Source organism: Ranitomeya variabilis, chromosome 2 (genome assembly GCF_051348905.1).
Source record: "Ranitomeya variabilis isolate aRanVar5 chromosome 2, aRanVar5.hap1, whole genome shotgun sequence".
Classification (NCBI taxonomy): Eukaryota; Metazoa; Chordata; class Amphibia; order Anura; family Dendrobatidae; genus Ranitomeya; species Ranitomeya variabilis.
The window spans coordinates 34,416,769-34,434,959 of record NC_135233.1 but is presented as its reverse complement, the minus strand read 5'-3'; the positions used below and the strand labels follow the sequence as shown (position 1 = coordinate 34,434,959).

Genomic DNA, 18,191 nt, shown 5'->3' with positions numbered 1-18,191 from the left:
CCACCAGGACCACAGCTAAAGAGCTAGAAGTAAGTTTTGAAGACCCCAATCTGCTACTTCAATGTGTCGAGCAGATTGCAAGTGTGTCTTTAACTTACAGAACCACCAGGACACAGCCGCTGCCCACCAGGACACAGCCGCTGCCCACCAGGACACAGCCACTGCCCACCAGGACACAGCCGCTGCCCACCAGGACCACAGCTAAAGAGCTAGAAGTAAGTTTTGAAGACCCCAATCTGCTACTTCAATGTGTCGAGCAGATTGCAAGTGTGTCTTTAACTTACAGAACCACCAGGACACAGCCGCTGCCCACCAGGACACAGCCGCTGCCCACCAGGACACAGCCACTGCCCACCAGGACACAGCCGCTGCCCACCAGGACCACAGCTAAAGAGCTAGAAGTAAGTTTTGAAGACCCCAATCTGCTACTTCAATGTGTCGAGCAGATTGCAAGTGTGTCTTTAACTTACAGAACCACCAGGACACAGCCGCTGCCCACCAGGACACAGCCGCTGCCCACCAGGACACAGCCACTGCCCACCAGGACACAGCCGCTGCCCACCAGGACACAGCCGCTGCCCACCAGGACACAGCCACTGCCCACCAGGACCACAAAACGATGTCCTCTTCTGACAGCCCTCCTCCACAGCAACAGCGTGTATCGGTAAGTTAACACAAAATTTTTTTTTTTTTTTAAATTTCTTTAAATTAAATTTTTATGGATAACTACATGCATACATTATGTTTCAACAGGAAGCTGAATCAGATGAGGAGCTGTCAGAAGGGGGCGAGACGGGTGGAGAGATGCAAGTGGAGGAGGAACCAAGTGTAAGTAGTGGTGAAACAGTTGCTTCGCACATCACACTGCACCATACACAAAACAGATTACTAAACACCTGCCTACCTTAACTGAGAATTTGTTTCCTTCATTTCAGGCTGCTGCTGCTGCTCCTGCTGCTGCCGCTGAAGGCTCTCCCAGACAGTCCCAGAGTCGGCGGACTCGTCGCCACGGTCGGCCATCAGTGAGTTTTTTTTTTGGGGGGGAGGGGGATTCTATTGGTACTTTAGTATTTCAGTGTACTAATTTGTTTGTTTTCCTTTTTTTTTTTTTTTTTGACACAGGCTTCACAGCGTGCTCCCGCAGAAGAGGAGGATGATGATGATGACATTGACATCGATTGTCTCATCGAGGAGGTTCGCGAGCGGGAGCCGCTGTGGAACATGGCTGACCGCAGGCATGCTGATACCGGTGTCACCCGTCGGCTCTGGGACGAAGTGTGTCGCAACCTGTTTCCAAGGCGGGAGAGCCTTCATCCTCAGCAGCAGAGCAAACTAGGTAAGTATTCACTTTCCAGTGATGTTTTGAGCTGACTGTAATGTATTGCATTTACCAATTTTTGGTTTTTTCTTTTGATTCTTGTCTTCACAGTTGGAAAGATTAGGAAGCGGTGGCGGTCACTGAGGGATCGCTTTAAGAGGGAATTCAATGATGAGATGAAGGCCCCGAGTGGCTCTGCAGGAAGGAAGAGGAGCAAATATAAATATGGCCAGGCCCTCTCCTTCCTGAGGCGAACAATGCTAAGCAGAGTGTAAGTATTCTACAGCCCACTAATAACCATGTTAACCTGTCTACTTAGTTTGCTTTCAGTCAGGGCTTTTTCATTCCAATGTATTAATTTCATTTGTTTTTTCTTTCACAGCACCTTCTCCAGCCACCGGGCGCCTGCATCTTCCTCTGCGCCCTCTGGAGCGATCCCTCCTGAGTCCGCCACTGAGGGCCACGTCGGTAGGCCCCACACCTCTGTCCCCTCCTCTGACCCCTCTGTCCTCTCCTCTGACCCCTCTGTCCCCTCCACTTCATCCGCCCCAAGCAGTGGAGCATTATTGCAGGCTTCATTGCTCGCATCTGATGCTGAACAGTTAGCGTTCCCTTTACCCCACCCCTCTGATCCTGCCACCTCGACACCACCATTAGGTTCGTGGCGGCAGCGCCAGAGGGGTCAGGAAAGGAGCTATGCTCCTGAGTTCTTACACCTGAATGCATCCTTCCAAGGCTCTTTCAAAATTTTGGGAGAGCAAGTGACTGCTGGTTTCAACATGGTGCAATCACGCATCAGTGAAACAAGCCAGGAAACCAGCAGTCGCTTGGATAGGCTGCATTCAGCTGTAAGTCCCGATCCGGCCAACCTTTTTTTCCAATCCATGCTCATGAGCATGGAGAAGCTTTCTTTTGAGCAACAGATGCGGGTAATGAATACCTGCCATAATGCTGCACTGCAGGCCATTAATGAATCGACCCACACACCTCACCGCACCTCCACTCCAATTCCACACCAGGCCCCATTTTCACACCATACCCCCCATTACCAAACCCAGCCCCAATACCCACACCAGCAGCATTACCAAACCCAGCTCCAATCCCCACACCAGCACCATTACCAAACCCCACGCCACTCCCACTACCCTACCCAGTCACAATACCCGACCCAGTCCCCACAACAATCCCGGCCCCTAGACCAAATTACTTCCCCAATGTTTTCCTTACTGAACTTTTCTCTTCCACCTACCCCAACACCACCCCCCTCTGGTCAGCCTCTTGGTTTAACCCCCACTTCCACTGCACCCCAAACAAGTAGGGTTTCCCCACCTATCGACGTGGTCCAACCTTCCGGCACATCCTCCTCTCATATCTCCACCCAACACTTTGAAAATTTGTAAAGTGTGTAAATAAGATTCTAAAAAATGTTCTAATTTTTCTATAAAAATGTTGGAAAATATATATATATTTTTTTTGCAAAACAAAAAAAAAAAAAAAAAAAAAGAGTTAAAATAAAATTCGGATTACAATTCTACTCTTTGTGTGTGTGTGTGGATTTATTAAGGTAATATAATAAAAAAAGGTTTAATAAAAACAAACACCAGACATGTAAAGGGTATAACATAATGGTTTTACTAGCAAGAAAACCACGCTTTTGGGCCTTTTTTTTGGGGGGGGGGGCAGAAACACTTTTTTTACATAACCAAAACACATGGGAAACAGGTTACACATGGGAAACAGGTTACACAATCATGTCTTGCCACGGGATCCGCCCGACAGGTGAGACAAAATAATCGGCAAACTGGTCCCTCATCCTTGTAACTGAACTTGTAGAGCGAACCGAGCTGCTGCGGTAGTCCCACAAGGTGGTCTCCAACTCTTCATCATCCAAAGAAACGGGCTCCTTTGACAGGACAAAGTTGTGGAGCACCACACAGGCTTTAACTACCTCGTCTATAGTTGTTGTTTTCAGCTTGATAGCCGTCAGCAGAACTCGCCACTTCGCCGTCAATATGCCAAAGGAACACTCCACTACTCTTCGTGCTCTAGTAAGCCGGTAATTAAAGACCCGCTTGGTATGGTTTAAGTTCCGGCTACTGTACGGTTTCAGTAGGTGCAGCGACAGTTGAAAGGCTTCATCACCTACAAAGACATATTCCAGGGCTGGGTCATTTGTTCCTGGCAGTGGTCTGGCTGGCGGGAAATCGTAGCTCTCTCCATAAAGGCAACGACCCATCGGAGAGTTTTTAAACACTTGCGAATCGTTGGACCGTCCATACGCTCCAATGTCCACGGCAAGGAACCTGCAGTTGGCGTCTGCAATAGCCATAAGGACGATGGAGAAATACTTCTTATAATTATAATACTCCGATCCTGTTCCTGCCGGTTTCGCAATCCTTATGTGTTTCCCGTCAACTGCACCCACACAATTAGGGAAATTGCAAATTTGCTGAAACTCTTCAGCACTTCGCAACCAGATTTCCGTGGATGGTTGGGGGATATACTCTGGTTGCAAAGTGGTCCAAACAGCCCGACATGTGTCCTTCACTATTCCAGAGATAGTTGAAATGCCCAGCCTGAACTGATAATGGAGCGAAGTCATAGATTCACCCGTAGCTAGGAAACTTTATAAAAAAAAAAAAAAAAAAAATGTTAAAAATTGTTTGTCTGTGCAATTTTTTATAATATGGCACTGTTAATTTTTTTTAAAATGACAGGAGACCCAATAAAACCAGCATGAATCCGGTGTAAAAAAACAGTGGAATGTCCGCCAAGAAAACCCAAATTACATGCTGCAGAAAATAGTGCGCAATATGTCAGCGCAGTATTGTCTGCAGCATGTAATATAACATTCAAAATGACCAATGACAGGAAAAAAGCAGTTGCATGTCATCAAACCCAAAAAACCCAAAAAAAAAAAAACTGCAGAAAATGCAACGCAATATTTCAGCGCAGTATTTTCTGCAGTCTGTTATCTAACATTCAATATGAGCAATGACATTTAAATAAAGCAGTTGAATGTCCGCCAAGAAAACACAAACTACATGCTGCAGAAAATAGTGCGCAATATGTCAGCGCAGTATTGTCTGCAGCATGTAATATAACATTCAAAATGACCAATGACAGGAAAAAAGCAGTTGCATGTCATCAAACCCAAAAAAACCAAAAAAAAAAAAAACTGCAGAAAATGCAACGCAATATTTCAGCACAGTATTTTCTGCAGTCTGTTAACATTCAATATCAGCAATGACATTTAAATAAAGCAGTTGAATGTCCGCCAAGAAAACCAAAACTACATGCTGCAGAAAATAGTGCGCAATATGCCAGCGCAGTATTTTCTGCAGCATGTAATATAACATTCAATATCAGCAATGAAATAAAAAAAAGAGGCTTACCGCAGGGTCACCATCAGCCGCTCCGCCGGTGTGATGGCAAGCCTCATCCTTGTATCCTGTCTTCGGATGACATCCTCCAGTTTTGCAAGCAAAAAATCAAAATGTTCAATCCTCATCCGCACGTAGTTGTGGAATTTGTGTGGATTGTGCCGCAACTCCAGGTACAGAGTGGACTGGACACCCCGGGTCATCCGTAGTTGATTAATCGGATGAATCCACATTCGTCTTCGTCTCCGTTGCTGCAGAAGCATCCTACGCCTTTCCGCTGCCGCCTCCTTCTCCCGCACTATGATATCCAGGCGATTTGTCTCAAAGATAACGTCGGTAACCAAACTAGCAATCCTCCCAAGAACACCTTCCATCGCTGCCACAAAACTAAAACCCACAAAGATGGGCTGTAAATACAGTACTATATAGTTTTTCAAATTTTCCAGTAGCCAATCAAATTTTGGGAGCCTCCCCTTTTAAAAACGGATCCGTCGGAAAAACGGATACAACGGATGGTAAAACGGATACAACGTATGCAACGCATACAGTATTTTCGACGGAAACGTTTAGCGGATTTGCGACGGATCCGTCGAAATGCTGGATGCGTGGCATACGTTTGTCACCGTTTTTCAATTTTTTGACGCATCCGTTTTTTCGGCAAAAAAACGGATTTGCGACGTAATGCAGTAAACGCTAGTGTGAAACTAGCCTAAGAAGTGCCAAATTAATTAAGAAATCTACGGCTTTTAATAAATTTGGCACTTCTTTCAGCTGTCATGCAAAATGGTCCTGGTGTATATTTTTGTTGTAAATTCCCCACAAAAGTAGTCTAAAGTATGATGAATCTGTCGGGGGCATCTGCCCTAGACAGACCGACCTAAAGGTTTCCCCGCCGTGAAAATAAAGGACCAAACATGCTGTAATCCAACATGTCCAATTGTTTCACCAGAAATCTGCCAACGAAAAATGGATGGCTAAGTCCATTAACTATTTAAAAGCAGCCATCATCAGAGTTTAAAACAGTTGATTGGTGGGGGTGATGTTGCCCAGTGTCAAATCAAAAGCCTGGACAACCCCTTTAAGGAACGTTGGATACAGATACCCTCTAATAAGATCTACTGATATTATACAGATATCTACAAGCCCAAATTGTTTATGAAATAATAATCGCTATCACATTGACTCAATCTCAGTCGATCAACAGATTAGAACACACTTCTTTAGCCGATCACAAAGACAGACAATCGGGCATTCTGTACACTTGGTTTATGTAAATGTCTTACAAAGGACAAGAAGTTTCGCATTCTGTAAGAAAACCCAAAATATTACAAAGCGTCGTCTCATAGACGCCTTGACACAGAATATCACACAAAGACGTAACCTGTCTTTGTAGATGGAGAGCTCCTCCGCACAGAGACAAGAGACAGAGGGCTTATCAGACGCTAATATCGGGAGGAGACGGAGCTCCTGATTATGGGATCCGGTGTCACATTGGACACTGTCATAGTTAATCTTCCCGAAGTTACATTCAAGGACGCGTCGAAGAGTAAATAAAATTTGTAGGTAAAAAAAAAAGTAAAAATAATTTACACAAATTTTGCTACTCAACAAAAGAATCATCAAACAACAAATTTGGTGAAATTATTGGAACAATTCGCTTACACAAGGGGAGAACAATACTCTCCTAAAATAATCTGTGCTGCTGTGATTCTGCCATCTCTCCCGACTCCTCCAAATACAGTAACCGCAGGCTCTCCCGACTACCCAAACACAGTAACCGCAGGTGTCCCGACTCCCCCAAACACAGTAACCGCAGGCTCTCCCGACTCCCCCAAACACAGTATCCGCAGTCTCTCCCGACTCCCCCAAACACAGTAACCACAGTCTCTCCCGACTCCCCCAAACACAGTAACCACAGTCTCTCCCGACTCCCCCAAACACAGTAACCGCAGGCTCTCCCGACTCCCCCAAACACAGTATCCGCAGTCTCTCCCGACTCCCTCAAACACAGTATCCGCAGACTCTCCCGATTCCCCCAAACACAGTATCCGCAGTCTCTCCCGACTCCCCCAAACACAGTAACCACAGTCTCTCCCGACTCCCCCAAACACAGTAACCACAGTCTCTCCCGACTCCCCCAAACACAGCAACCGCAGTCTCTCCAGACTCCGCCAAACACAATAACCGCAGCCTCTCCTGACTCCCCCAAACACAATAACCGCAGGCTCTCCCTGACTACCCAAACTCAGTAACCGCAGTCTCTCCAGACTCCCCCAAACACAGTAACCACAGTCTCTCCAGACTCCCCCAAACACAGTAACCAGTCTCTCCAGACTCCCCCAAACTCAGTAACCGCAGTCTCTCCAGACTCCCCCCAAACACAGTAACCAAAGTCTCTCCTGACTCCCCCAAACACAGTAACCACAGTCTCTCCCGTCTCCCCCAAACACAGTAACCAGTCTCTCCTGACTCCCCCAAACACAGTAACCGCAGGCTCTCCCTGACTACCCAAACACAGTAACCACAGTCTCTCCCGACTCCCCCAAACTCAGTAACCGCAGTCTCTCCAGACTCCCCCAAACACAATAACCGCAGCCTCTCCAGACTCCCCCAAACACAATAACCGCAGTCTCTCCCGACTCCCCCAAACTCAGTAACCGCAGTCTCTCCAGACTCCCCCAAACACAGTAATCGCAGCCTCTCCCGACTCCCCCAAACACAGTAACCAGTCTCTCCCCAACTCCCCCAAACACAGTAACCGCAGTCTCTCCCGACTCCCCCAAACACAGTATCCGCAGCCTCTCCTGACTCACCCACAGTATCCGCAGCCTCTCCCGACTCACCCAAACACAGTAACCACAGTCTCTCCCAACTCCCCCAAACACAGTAACCAGTCTCTCCCCGACTCCCCCAAACAAAGTAACCGCAGTCTCTCCTAACTCTCCCAAAAACAGTAGCCAGTCTCTCCCGACTCCCCCAAACACAGTAATCGCAGTCTCTCCAGACTCCCCCAAACACAGTAACCAGTCTCTCCCGACTCCCCCAAACACAGTAACCGCAGTCTCTACCGAGGCCCCCAAACACAGTATCCGCAGCCTCTCCCGACTCCCTCAAACTCAGTAACCACAGTCTCTCCCGACTCCCCCAAACACAGTATCTGCAGCCTCTCCCGACTCCACCAAACACAGTAACCAGTCTCTCCCGACTCTCCCAAACACAGTAACCGCAGTCTCTCCCGACTCCCCCAAACACAGTAACCACAGTCTATCCCAACTTCCGCAAACACAGTAACCGCAGTCTCTCCCAACTATCCCAAACAGTTACCGCAGCCTCTACCGACTCCCCCAAACACAGTAACCACAGTCTCTCCCAACTTCCCCAAACATAGTAACCACAGTCTCTCCCCGACTCCCCCAAAGTAACTGCAGCCTCTCCCGACTCCCCCAGAGTAACCACAGTGTCCCCCGACTCCCCCAAACACAGTAACCGCAGTTTATCCAGACTCCCCCAAACACAGTAGCTACAGTCTCTCCCAACTCCCCCACAGTATCCAAAGTGTCTCCCGACTCCCCCAAACACAGTATCCGCAGTCTCTCCAGACTCACCCACAGTAACCGCAGTCTCTCCCGACTCCCCCAAACACAGTAAAAGCAGTCTCTCCCAACTCCCCCAAATATAGTAACCTCAGTCTCTCCCAACTCCCCCAAACACAGTATCCGCAGTGTCTCCCAACTCCCCCAAACACAGTATCCGCGGTGTCTCCCGACTCCCCCAAACACAGTATCCGCAGTGTCTCCCGACTCCCCCAAACACAGTATCCGCAGTGTCTCCCGACTCCCCCAAACAGTATCCGCAGTCTCTCCCGACTCACCCACAGTAACCGCAGTCTCTCCCGACTCCCATAAACACAGTAACCGCAGTCTCTCCCGACTCCCCCAAACACAGTAAAAGCAGTCTCTCCCAACTCCCCCAAATATAGTAACCGCAGTCTCTCCCGACTCCCCCAAACACAGTAACCACAGTCTCTCCCGACTCTCCCTAACACAGTAACTGCAGTCTCTCCCGACTCTCCCTAACACAGTAACTGCAGTCTCTCCCAACTTCCCCAAACACAGTAGCACTCAGTGTAACCATTCATGCGTTTTCAACAGTGACAGTGGAAAAAGATGTTCCCAAAGATTACTGGCAGTGGTTTCTCTCCCCTGGAAAAAAAAAAAAAGCCAAAACACACCATTTTAACTGCCCAGTTCTTCTCTCCTCCATGATCATATGGTAAAGGAGAATCTGGAGATCCTCGTACAGAAGACATGGTCTTCCATGTATGGGGGCCGAAATCATTAGAGACTACTTTCAGCTCCTGTGTATAGGGACCTGTATAAGGGCCGGCATGTTTTGTTTTTATTTTTAATTTTTACAGCATTTCCTGTTACTACAATGGAAAAAAAATCCTGGACAACATATTATGGAGAGAAGCATGTGTCCTGTCCATATCCCACCTACAGGAGCTTATCTGATTGCCCATCCTACATCCATAGACATTTATAATGAGTCGGCCTCTGTAGATATAATGGCTCCCGCTGTGCTGGGAAGGTTTTCTACAAGATTTTGGCCGTGTCTATAAATTTTTGCACCTTTCCCAGAGCAATCATTTGTGAGTTCAGAATAATTTGGGGGGCCGAGGCCGGCCTTGAGCTCTGGTCTAGCACATCCCAAAAGTGTTGGATGGGGTTGAGGTCCGGGCTCTGTTCATGTTCTTTCACCAAACTCCCCCAACCATGATTGTATGGCCCTTGTGCACTGGGCACAGTCACAGGGAACAAAAAAGGGTCTTCCCCAAACTGCCCCCCATGAAGCTGGAAGCTACAATTGTCCACAATGTCTTGTTCTGAAGAATTAAGATTTCCCTTTACTCAAACTAAGTGGCCAAGGCTGAGCTCTGATAACATCCCCATAGTATTATCCTGCACCAAACTGTACAGTGGGCACAAAGCAGTCAGGGGGTAACGCTCTCCAGAGTCCAGTGATGGCAGCTTTACACCACTCCATTCGCCGCTCGGCATTGTGCTTGGTGATATACGGCTGCACACAGTGGCTCCCAGTGGGGGCGCAGTGTTTGTGCTGATGTTTTACGAGGAGGTCTGGGCTCTGCAGTTATGGAGTCAGTAGAGCGTTTGACTTTTCTGCCCTCTGCTCCTCAGCACTCAGCCCCCGCTCTGTTACGTTACAGGGTCTCCGCTTTGTGGCTGAGTTGCTGCAGTTCCTTCTACTTCTCAATAACATCATTCACAGGTGATGGGGGAAGATTAAGGAGGAAGAAATGTCATGGACGGACTTGTTACCCCGGTGGCTTCTATTACAGGACAGCGCTGGTATCAGTGAGCTCTGCACCGCCGGCCGTTCTGGCACATGTTAGTAAAGTCAGACGGCACGGCGGGGGGCCGGAGAGTATACACCGGGGGCATTGGAGCTGGTGGAAAACCTTTATTCAGTGAGTAAGACGTCTCCTAATTTTTCTGCCTATATAGAGTATATACTGTACATTACAATATTAAAAGGAGTGCAGCTATAACACATTGTAATTGCAGAAAATAGATATCAATAAAAATAAATAAAAAGCATAAAAAAACTATCTAAATAAAAACAGTTGCATCTACCAGGAGACGAATGCAGTATATACACACACAATAGTAATTATTCAAACACATTGGCAGGATCTTTATGGCTCTTTGCATCGAGAGGGTTAACAAGAAACGAGATGGTGAGAGTTGGAGATGGAAGGTGATAGCCGGCAGACGGAGGACGCTGCCCCTGCGAGGCTCTGCCCGGCACACATTATACGCCGGACCCGTCAAATAGACGCCGGACACCTTTATCTCAGATGCGATGAAGGATTGCCCGTCCACTCTCGGAATATAAAACGATACAAAATGTCATGCTTAACTATACAACCAATAATGGGCTGATTTATGAGAATACAGTGCACTCCGCTGGTCATGAATACAAAGGACATGCAGCTCCGGAAAGGCACACTGCACTCGCCGGACACTCGGCCGCAGACCGGGGCGCCACATCTACGACTGGTCCGAAAGGTCACAAATAATATTTTACACCGCCAGGGACATTACAGTTACAAGGTTTATTAACAATCTTGTATGAAAAGCAAAAATAACATTTAATTTATTTCTTAGAAAGGGTCACGAATAGTTTCATGCTGGAGACGCCCAGCAGGACACTCTTTATTTCAGTGATGTCCAAGGCAGCAGCAGGAGAGCTCTAGCTCGCCAGGACAAAAATGACTCCCAAAAATGATTATATAACCCCTTCACGCCGCAACCCTTTTCGTGTTTGCGTTTCCATTTTTCGCTACCCTTCTTCCCAGAGCCATAACTTTTCTTACTTTTCAGTCAATATGGCCGAAAAAAATTCCAAGTGTGGTAAAATTGCAAAGAAAAAAAGTGCAATTCCACAACGGTCTTTTGGATTTTTTTTTTTTTAACCATGTTCACCAAATGCTAAAACTGACCTGCCATTTTGATTCTCCAAGTCATTACGAGTTCGTAGACACCAAACTTATCTACATTGTTTTTTTTTTTATGTAAATGGTGACAAAAAATCCAAAAGTTTGTTAAAACAAACAAAGAAAAAAAAAATGGCGCCATTTTCCGATACCCGTAGCGTCTCCATTTTTCGTGATCTCGGGTCGGGTGAGGGCTTATTTTTTGCGCACCGAGCTGACGTTTTTAATGATACCATATTGGTGCAGATACGATCCTTTGATCGCCCGTTATTGCTTTTTAATTCAATGTTGCGGTGACCAAAAAACAAAAAAAACATAATTCTGGCATTTTTACTTTTTTTTTTTCGCTACGCCGTTTAGCAATCGAGTTAATTCTTTTTATAGCTTGATAGATTGGGCGATTCTTAATTTGGCGATACCAAATATGTGTATTTTTTATTGTTTTATTTTGAAAGGGGGGGTGATTTGAACTTTTATATATATACGGTATATTTTTTAAATACTTTTAAAAACTTTTTTTTTTTTTTTTTTTTTATAACTTTTTGCATGCTTCAATACTCTCCATGGGAAACTAGAAGCTGCAATCATCCGATCGCCTCTGCTACATACAGGCGATGATCAGATCGCCTGTGTGTAGCCGAAATGCTCACTTGCTATGAGGGCCGACCGCCGCTCATAGCAATCCGGCAATGACAACCACAGGGGTCTCCCTGCAGACTCCGGGTTGTCATGCCAACCCATCGGCGACCAGTGGTCATGTGACACGGGCGCCGATGGGCGGGATTAGTGACGCGCTTCTGGCGCGATCACATTAAATGCTGCTGTCAGAGATTAACAGTGGCATGTAACAGGTTAACAGCAGCGGTTGGATCGCGATTCCACCCTCGGCTGTTACGGGCACATGTCAGCTTTTCAAAACAGCTGACATGTGCCGGAAAGATGTGGGACCCTACACGAGACCCTATCCTGTAGTGATAATTTCCTGCTGATAAAACACTGATTTTATTCAAAGATGAGCTCACAGCCTACTAAGTGACACATCGCTGGAATCAGGGTCTCTGCCCCTTGTCAGATTACATAGCAAAAAACCTACAGACAGAGTCCCTTTAAAATAGACTTATATGATTTCCAGATAATGGGTGGCACAAGAGAACCACTTTTCTTCTTCTTTGAGCAGAGCAAATATGGAAAATGAGAAGAAACTAAAAAGGTACCAAAGAGCCCCTCCATAAGCCCGGGGAGAACATACAAACTCTGGAACTCAAGATTTGACCATGGGAGCCCAACATTGAGTTAAAAGAGAACATTGCAAAAAGGACGAGCAAGATATAGCAAGTGGGTCACAAACGAGCCCTTGTAAATCCCATGATGGTGGATAAGAGTCCACTCTGTATCCCAAAGATTCGCTTACGATGTAGCCCTGTCTACAAGCCTAGTAGTCACTCACCGGACTGTGATCCTTCCTGCTGCTGGGACTAAACCAATGGCTGAAACAACAACAACAAAAAAAAAAGAATATTTTCATTACACAAAACTCGGACACATCTTAGAATAAAAGTCTACAAAATGTCTAATCTACATTCTGATTGGCTAAACCGTAAGTGTGCTCGAAGAAGTTGTCGTTTCCCCTCCTCCTCTCTTTTAGCGGTGGATCATACCATTGGTGGGAGATATTTGCCCTAAATAGTGACTTTTTTTTTTCTTTTTTTTGCACCAGATTAACAAAAGTTCACATTTTGAGAGAGCCGGGAGCGAGCGAAGATTGAAGCACTTGTCCGCATTGAGCAGTAGATATTGGATTTGCAATCATGTAAAGGCGCAGCCTCGCGACTAACACCTATTGGATTTGTAATAAAGTAAAAACATTCAGCGGGAAGGGACAGATTACGGCGGCTTAATGCTTCAAGATGGTTTTACACGGAAGCCGGAAAAGATCGCGGTCTAAGGTTCAGCGGGATGCGAGCGGGAAGACGTCCCGATGCCTCCTGCTAGACGGGCACTGTATCTTTAAATGTAAAGAATTTTTTTTCTTTTTTTTTTCTCCTAAAAACAGCGCCTCTCTTGCAGACAGGCTGTGTCTGGTATTACACCTCAACTCCATTCGCACGAATGAGACTAAGCTGTGATACCCAGATACGGCCCATGAACAGAAGTGACGCAATTTCTGAAAAAGAAAGAAATCACTTTTTTTTTTAAATTTCAAATTAAAGCATCCCTTTAATGTTTTTTTAAGGCTTTTTTTGTTTTTTACTTTTTGGGTACGTTCCAGTACTATAGGTGCTAGGTGCTGCCTTTGGTGTATTTTATTATTTGGTGAGAATTCGAGTAAGATATTCCAAAGTCCTTCCACAATGAGTGACCAGGGACAGATTTTAGAGGGAGCGCTGATGTTCCCCTCATATTTAGACATGGAGCAGCGCCTCTTCCCTGTACCACTGTGTGTATGGAGCCTACATTATATAGAAGCACGTAGAGCCTCCATACATTATGGTTGGATTCACCATGATGGACACTGCAGCTGTAATATAGACGGATGGAGAAAACCAAAGGTGTTTAATTTCCTACAGCACCCCCGCAGGGAAAACAAGGTATTACAGAACTCCTGTTTTATATCAAAGACTGTGTAATACAAGACAGGATCTCTAGAGACAAAAACGCTCTGTGTCCTGGAGAAGAAATTAGGACCCCCACCCCCATCTATTAATTCACTATTGCATAATAGAGAGTATGGAAATAGGTTTTCCTAACTAGGCGTCCAACTGAGAAAACGCTAATTTTTTATTAAAGCGGTTGCCCAGTTTAGAAAACCCATTTCTATATTCTCTATTAGGAAATTGTGAGTTAATAGAAAAGGGGGAAGAACGAAGAGCGTCCATCTCCCTCTCTGGAGTCAATGATAAAAAACAGGAGCTGTGTAATACCTTGTTCTCCCTGTGGGGGTGCTCTGGGGAAATTAAACATCTTTGGATTTTTCCTATTTTTTTTTAATAAAAGGGTAAAAACTGAAAAGTGCTGATCAAAACAAGGAACTTTGCCAATGACCTCTTTTCAGAAATCCTCTTCTTTTTCCAATAATGGAGGGTTTTTATATTTAATAATTTACTGCCTTTTTTTTTTTTTTTTTTACAGAGGTTATCGGCCTCCTCTGCAGTGTATCAGTGGTGGCCAGTTTCCAAGGCAAAGAGCAGTGCTTGCAAGCAGTTTCCTAGAATTTGTTAGCGCTGCGCCAAAGCTCGCCAGATCACTGGATCCTCCGATGCTGCAGAGGTAAAGCCGAATGGGACAGTGCATAATTCACACCATTCTTCAGTAATGCACTGCCCCCCCGAGAAACAGGAAGCCAGGAGGCGGGGGGAGATCAGTGCACTCCTAAAGATGGACGACAGCCCCTTTAGGAGTCTGGGCAGCTTTTTGTCATTGGTCCCTTCTAAGAAATTGGGATGTTCAAAAGTGAAGAGCCCCTTTAAATTTGATCCAGTGAATTTTTTTTAGTTATATTTCTTATATTAATGCCAAGAAAAAGTCTGTAGAGTTGTGACCTAGGAAGGTGTCGTCATTTCTTCCAGGGGTTAACATGTCTCAATGTATTTTGTGTGAGAGGAATAAGACTGAGCGGTGGCCCCCTGGCAGTCCCCGCTGGCCCCCTAGCATTCCCCTCCGGCCCCCTGGCAGTCCCCGCTGGCCCCCTGGCAGTCCCCACTGGCTCCCCAGAAGTCCCCACTGGCCCCCCAGCAGTCCCCGCTGGCCCCCTAGCATTCCCCTCCGGCCCCCTGGCAGTCCCCGCTGGCCCCCCGGCAGTCCCCACTGGCTCCCCAGAAGTCCCCACTGGCCCCCCAGCAGTCCCCGCTGGCCCCCTAGCATTCCCCTCCGGCCCCCTGGCAGTCCCCGCTGGCCCCCCGGCAGTCCCCACTGGCTCCCCAGAAGTCCCCACTGGCCCCCCAGCAGTCCCCGCTGGCCCCCTAGCATTCCCCTCCGGCCCCCTGGCAGTCCCCGCTGGCCCCCCGGCAGTCCCCACTGGCTCCCCAGAAGTCCCCGCTGGCCCCCCAGCAGTCCCCGCTGGCCCCTGGCATTCCCCTTCGGCCCCCGGCATTCCCCTCCGACTGCGGCCGATTCCTGGGCAGGAGCCGCTCACCACGAAGGCTCTTTGTTCTGGCTGGAAGTTCATGAGAATTGATGCCGGTCATTAATCTCAGATGCAGAACCCTAGTCAAATGCTTTGTGAAAGTCCAGGTTTGACATCCACATTATTCCCCCAGTCAACCGTATCTTATTCCAGCGCGCGGCGTAATTAATGGCTCCTGCGTTTAACCACTGAACTGGCTATATTTGTAGGGGATGTAAAGTGCTCTGACCTTTTGCATAAAAACTCACAGTCCCAAAGGACAGATAAGGCTACTTTCACACTAGCGTCGTGCACTGCACGTCGCTATGCGTCGTTTTGCAGAAAAAACGCATCCTGCAAAAGTGCTAGCAGGATGCGTTTTTTCTCCATAGACTTTTATTAACGACGCAGTGCGACGCAATGCCACACATCGCAACCATTGCGCGACGGTTGCATCGTGTTGCGTCGGACCGTCGGCACAAAAAAACGTTGCATGTAGCGTCTTTTTGTGCGTTGTGTGCAGCAATTCCAACCGCGCATGCGCGGCCGGAACTCCGCCCCCTCCTCCCCGCATCTCACAATGGGGCAGCGGATGCGTGGAAAAACAGCATCCGCTGCCCCCGTTGTGCGGCGCTTCCTCAGCTAGCGTCGGTGCGCTGCAACAACGCTAGTGTGAAAGTAGTCTAACAATGTGGCAAAAACTGAAAGGGGGAGGGCGCAAAGAGAAAAAAAATCACAACAAATTTATTCATGGGGGGGAGGGGTTGGGGCGGGGATCCCACTTTTTCCAATCGATACCTCTTTGCTGCTAAAATATGGAAAAGCGTTAACGTATCAGCATGTGGAACCTTAAATTTTGTAATGGATGTGGTGGGAGGACCCTCGGCGGGAGCGATCTGGTGGGTTCATTGGAGGAGTACCCCTTTAAATGGCGGTACTGAATAGTGGACTCCCCCTGATTTTGGCGATTCTGCTGTACCCCCTACATGTAGACGATCATTCTGGAATCCTCCCAATAGTACTACTTACTCGTGGTGATGGGGGTCTTGGGGAAAGTGCGCCAGCCTTTCGTTGGTGCTGGACCCCGGACTGCTCATCTGAAAAGAGACACAAATTATCAGTAAAGCCACTGACGCATGAATCAATGGGATAATATCACAACAGAGTGCGACTATTACTCCTCGGCTCAGTGCAAAGTTGTGTTTAGAAACAGCGCCACTCTAATTCCACAGGCTGTGTCTGGTATTGCAACCCATTATCATTTTAGTAGTTGGAGCTGGGATGCTTTACCTGACAACCCATAGAAGAAGAGTGCTACTCTTCCTGATTCCAAATAGAGATGATTATATTTGTATACTCTTATACACCCCAACGAAGAGGAGTTCCCTCTTATCTTTATGCCTCCTGTAAATCCCAGTGCTCAGAGTTCTTCTTTTCTCATGCAGAGCTCTAAACCTCCAGCACAAGTCATAAAGGAAAATACACACATTCCTGCTGCCTGCAGTCACCACTAGATGGAGCCTGTGAAAGAACCTGCGACTGTAAGAAGTCATCTCTGAAGCTCCCTCTAGTGGCGACTATATAAACACAAAATGTAACGTACAGTATTAGACAGGTGTTTATGCACGATAAACATATACCGTTCCAATCGATAAATATTAGAAGACAAATTAAGAAATTAATGCAGGTCTGTTGAGAGATTTACTGCACAAACTGCATACATTATTAAGTTGATCAGTTATACCTGATGAGGCCGGTGTACTTACTGTGAGAATACATGTCAGAATGCCTGTATAATCCTTTTTGGAAGTGTGACCTTGTTCTCGGACGCCCTTGCCCGACAGTTCCTCACTGTTCCTCCTCCCTGCTGCAAATCTCCACATAACTAACCTGATTAACAGCTTCTTAGTGTTCCTCCTCCCTGCTGCTGAATTTCCTTCCACACACCTATCATGATTGAGAGCTCCTCAGTGTCCCTCCTCTACTGCTAATATCTCACATAGCTCAGTACAAACTGCAGTTGTCAGGCTTTTTAGATGGCGACTGTATACAGATGGAAATCATTCAGCTGCGGCAAGAAAAACAATCTCCAAGCACTAAAAAAAATACTCGGAGGTCCCTCGAGCGTGCTCGGGAAATCTCGAGTAACGAGCATATTCGCTCATCACTAGTGCCAACACTTTGTCATGACTGTATTTGTGCTATTAACCCAGTGCAGTGAAAAGTACAGCCAACTACACAAATATATGAAAACTAGATGGTGGCCCGATTCTAATGCATCGGGTATTCTAGAATATGTATATATATATAGCAGCCACATAGTATATAGCACAGGCCACGTAGTATATAGGAGCCATGTAGTATATAGCAGACAAATACTACGTGGCCTGTGCTATATACATACATACATACATACATATTCTAGAATACCCGATGCGTTAATACAGGCCACGCAGTATATAACACAGCCCAAATAGTATATAACACAGCCCACGTACTATATAACACAGCCCACGCAGTATATAGCAGCCACGCAGTATATAACACAGGCGACTTAGTATATAACACAGGCCACGCAGTATATAACACAGGCCACGCAGTATATAACACAGGACACGCAGTATATAACACAGGACACGCAGTATATAGCACAGCCCACGCAGTATATAACACTGCCCATGTAGTGTATAGCACAGTCCCCGCAGTATATCACACAGCCCACGTAGTATATAACACTGCCCATGTAGTATATAGCACAGCCCCCGCAGTATATCACACAGCCCACGTGGTATATAACACTGCCCATGTAGTATATAGCACAGCCCCCGCAGTATATCACACAGCCCACACAGTATATAACACTGCCCATGT

General features: G+C 46.8%; 2 protein-coding genes across 5 annotated transcripts in view; one reads left to right on the top strand and one right to left on the bottom strand.

Moving 5' to 3' along the window:
• GPATCH2 (G-patch domain containing 2) overlaps positions 1-18,191 on the bottom strand; it is a 164,306-nt gene that overhangs the window by 55,067 nt on the left and 91,048 nt on the right. For 2 of the 4 annotated variants that reach the window (XM_077282256.1, XM_077282258.1), the window contains exons 6-7: positions 16,350-16,417; positions 12,666-12,714 (exon numbers count right to left, since the gene is read on the bottom strand). In XM_077282256.1, coding sequence (XP_077138371.1) covers positions 12,666-12,714; positions 16,350-16,417 — 117 coding nt within the window. The remainder of the gene's footprint in view (positions 1-12,665; positions 12,715-16,349; positions 16,418-18,191) is intronic. The other 2 variants (XM_077282257.1, XM_077282259.1) reach the window with 1 other exon arrangement.
• Positions 579-2,851, top strand: LOC143804301 (uncharacterized). Its single transcript, XM_077282255.1, has 6 exons — positions 579-664; positions 754-828; positions 936-1,022; positions 1,123-1,336; positions 1,430-1,589; positions 1,701-2,851. The coding sequence occupies exons 1-6, from the start codon at positions 620-622 to the stop codon at positions 2,716-2,718; spliced, it is 1,599 nt and encodes a 532-aa protein (XP_077138370.1). The 5' UTR covers positions 579-619; the 3' UTR covers positions 2,719-2,851.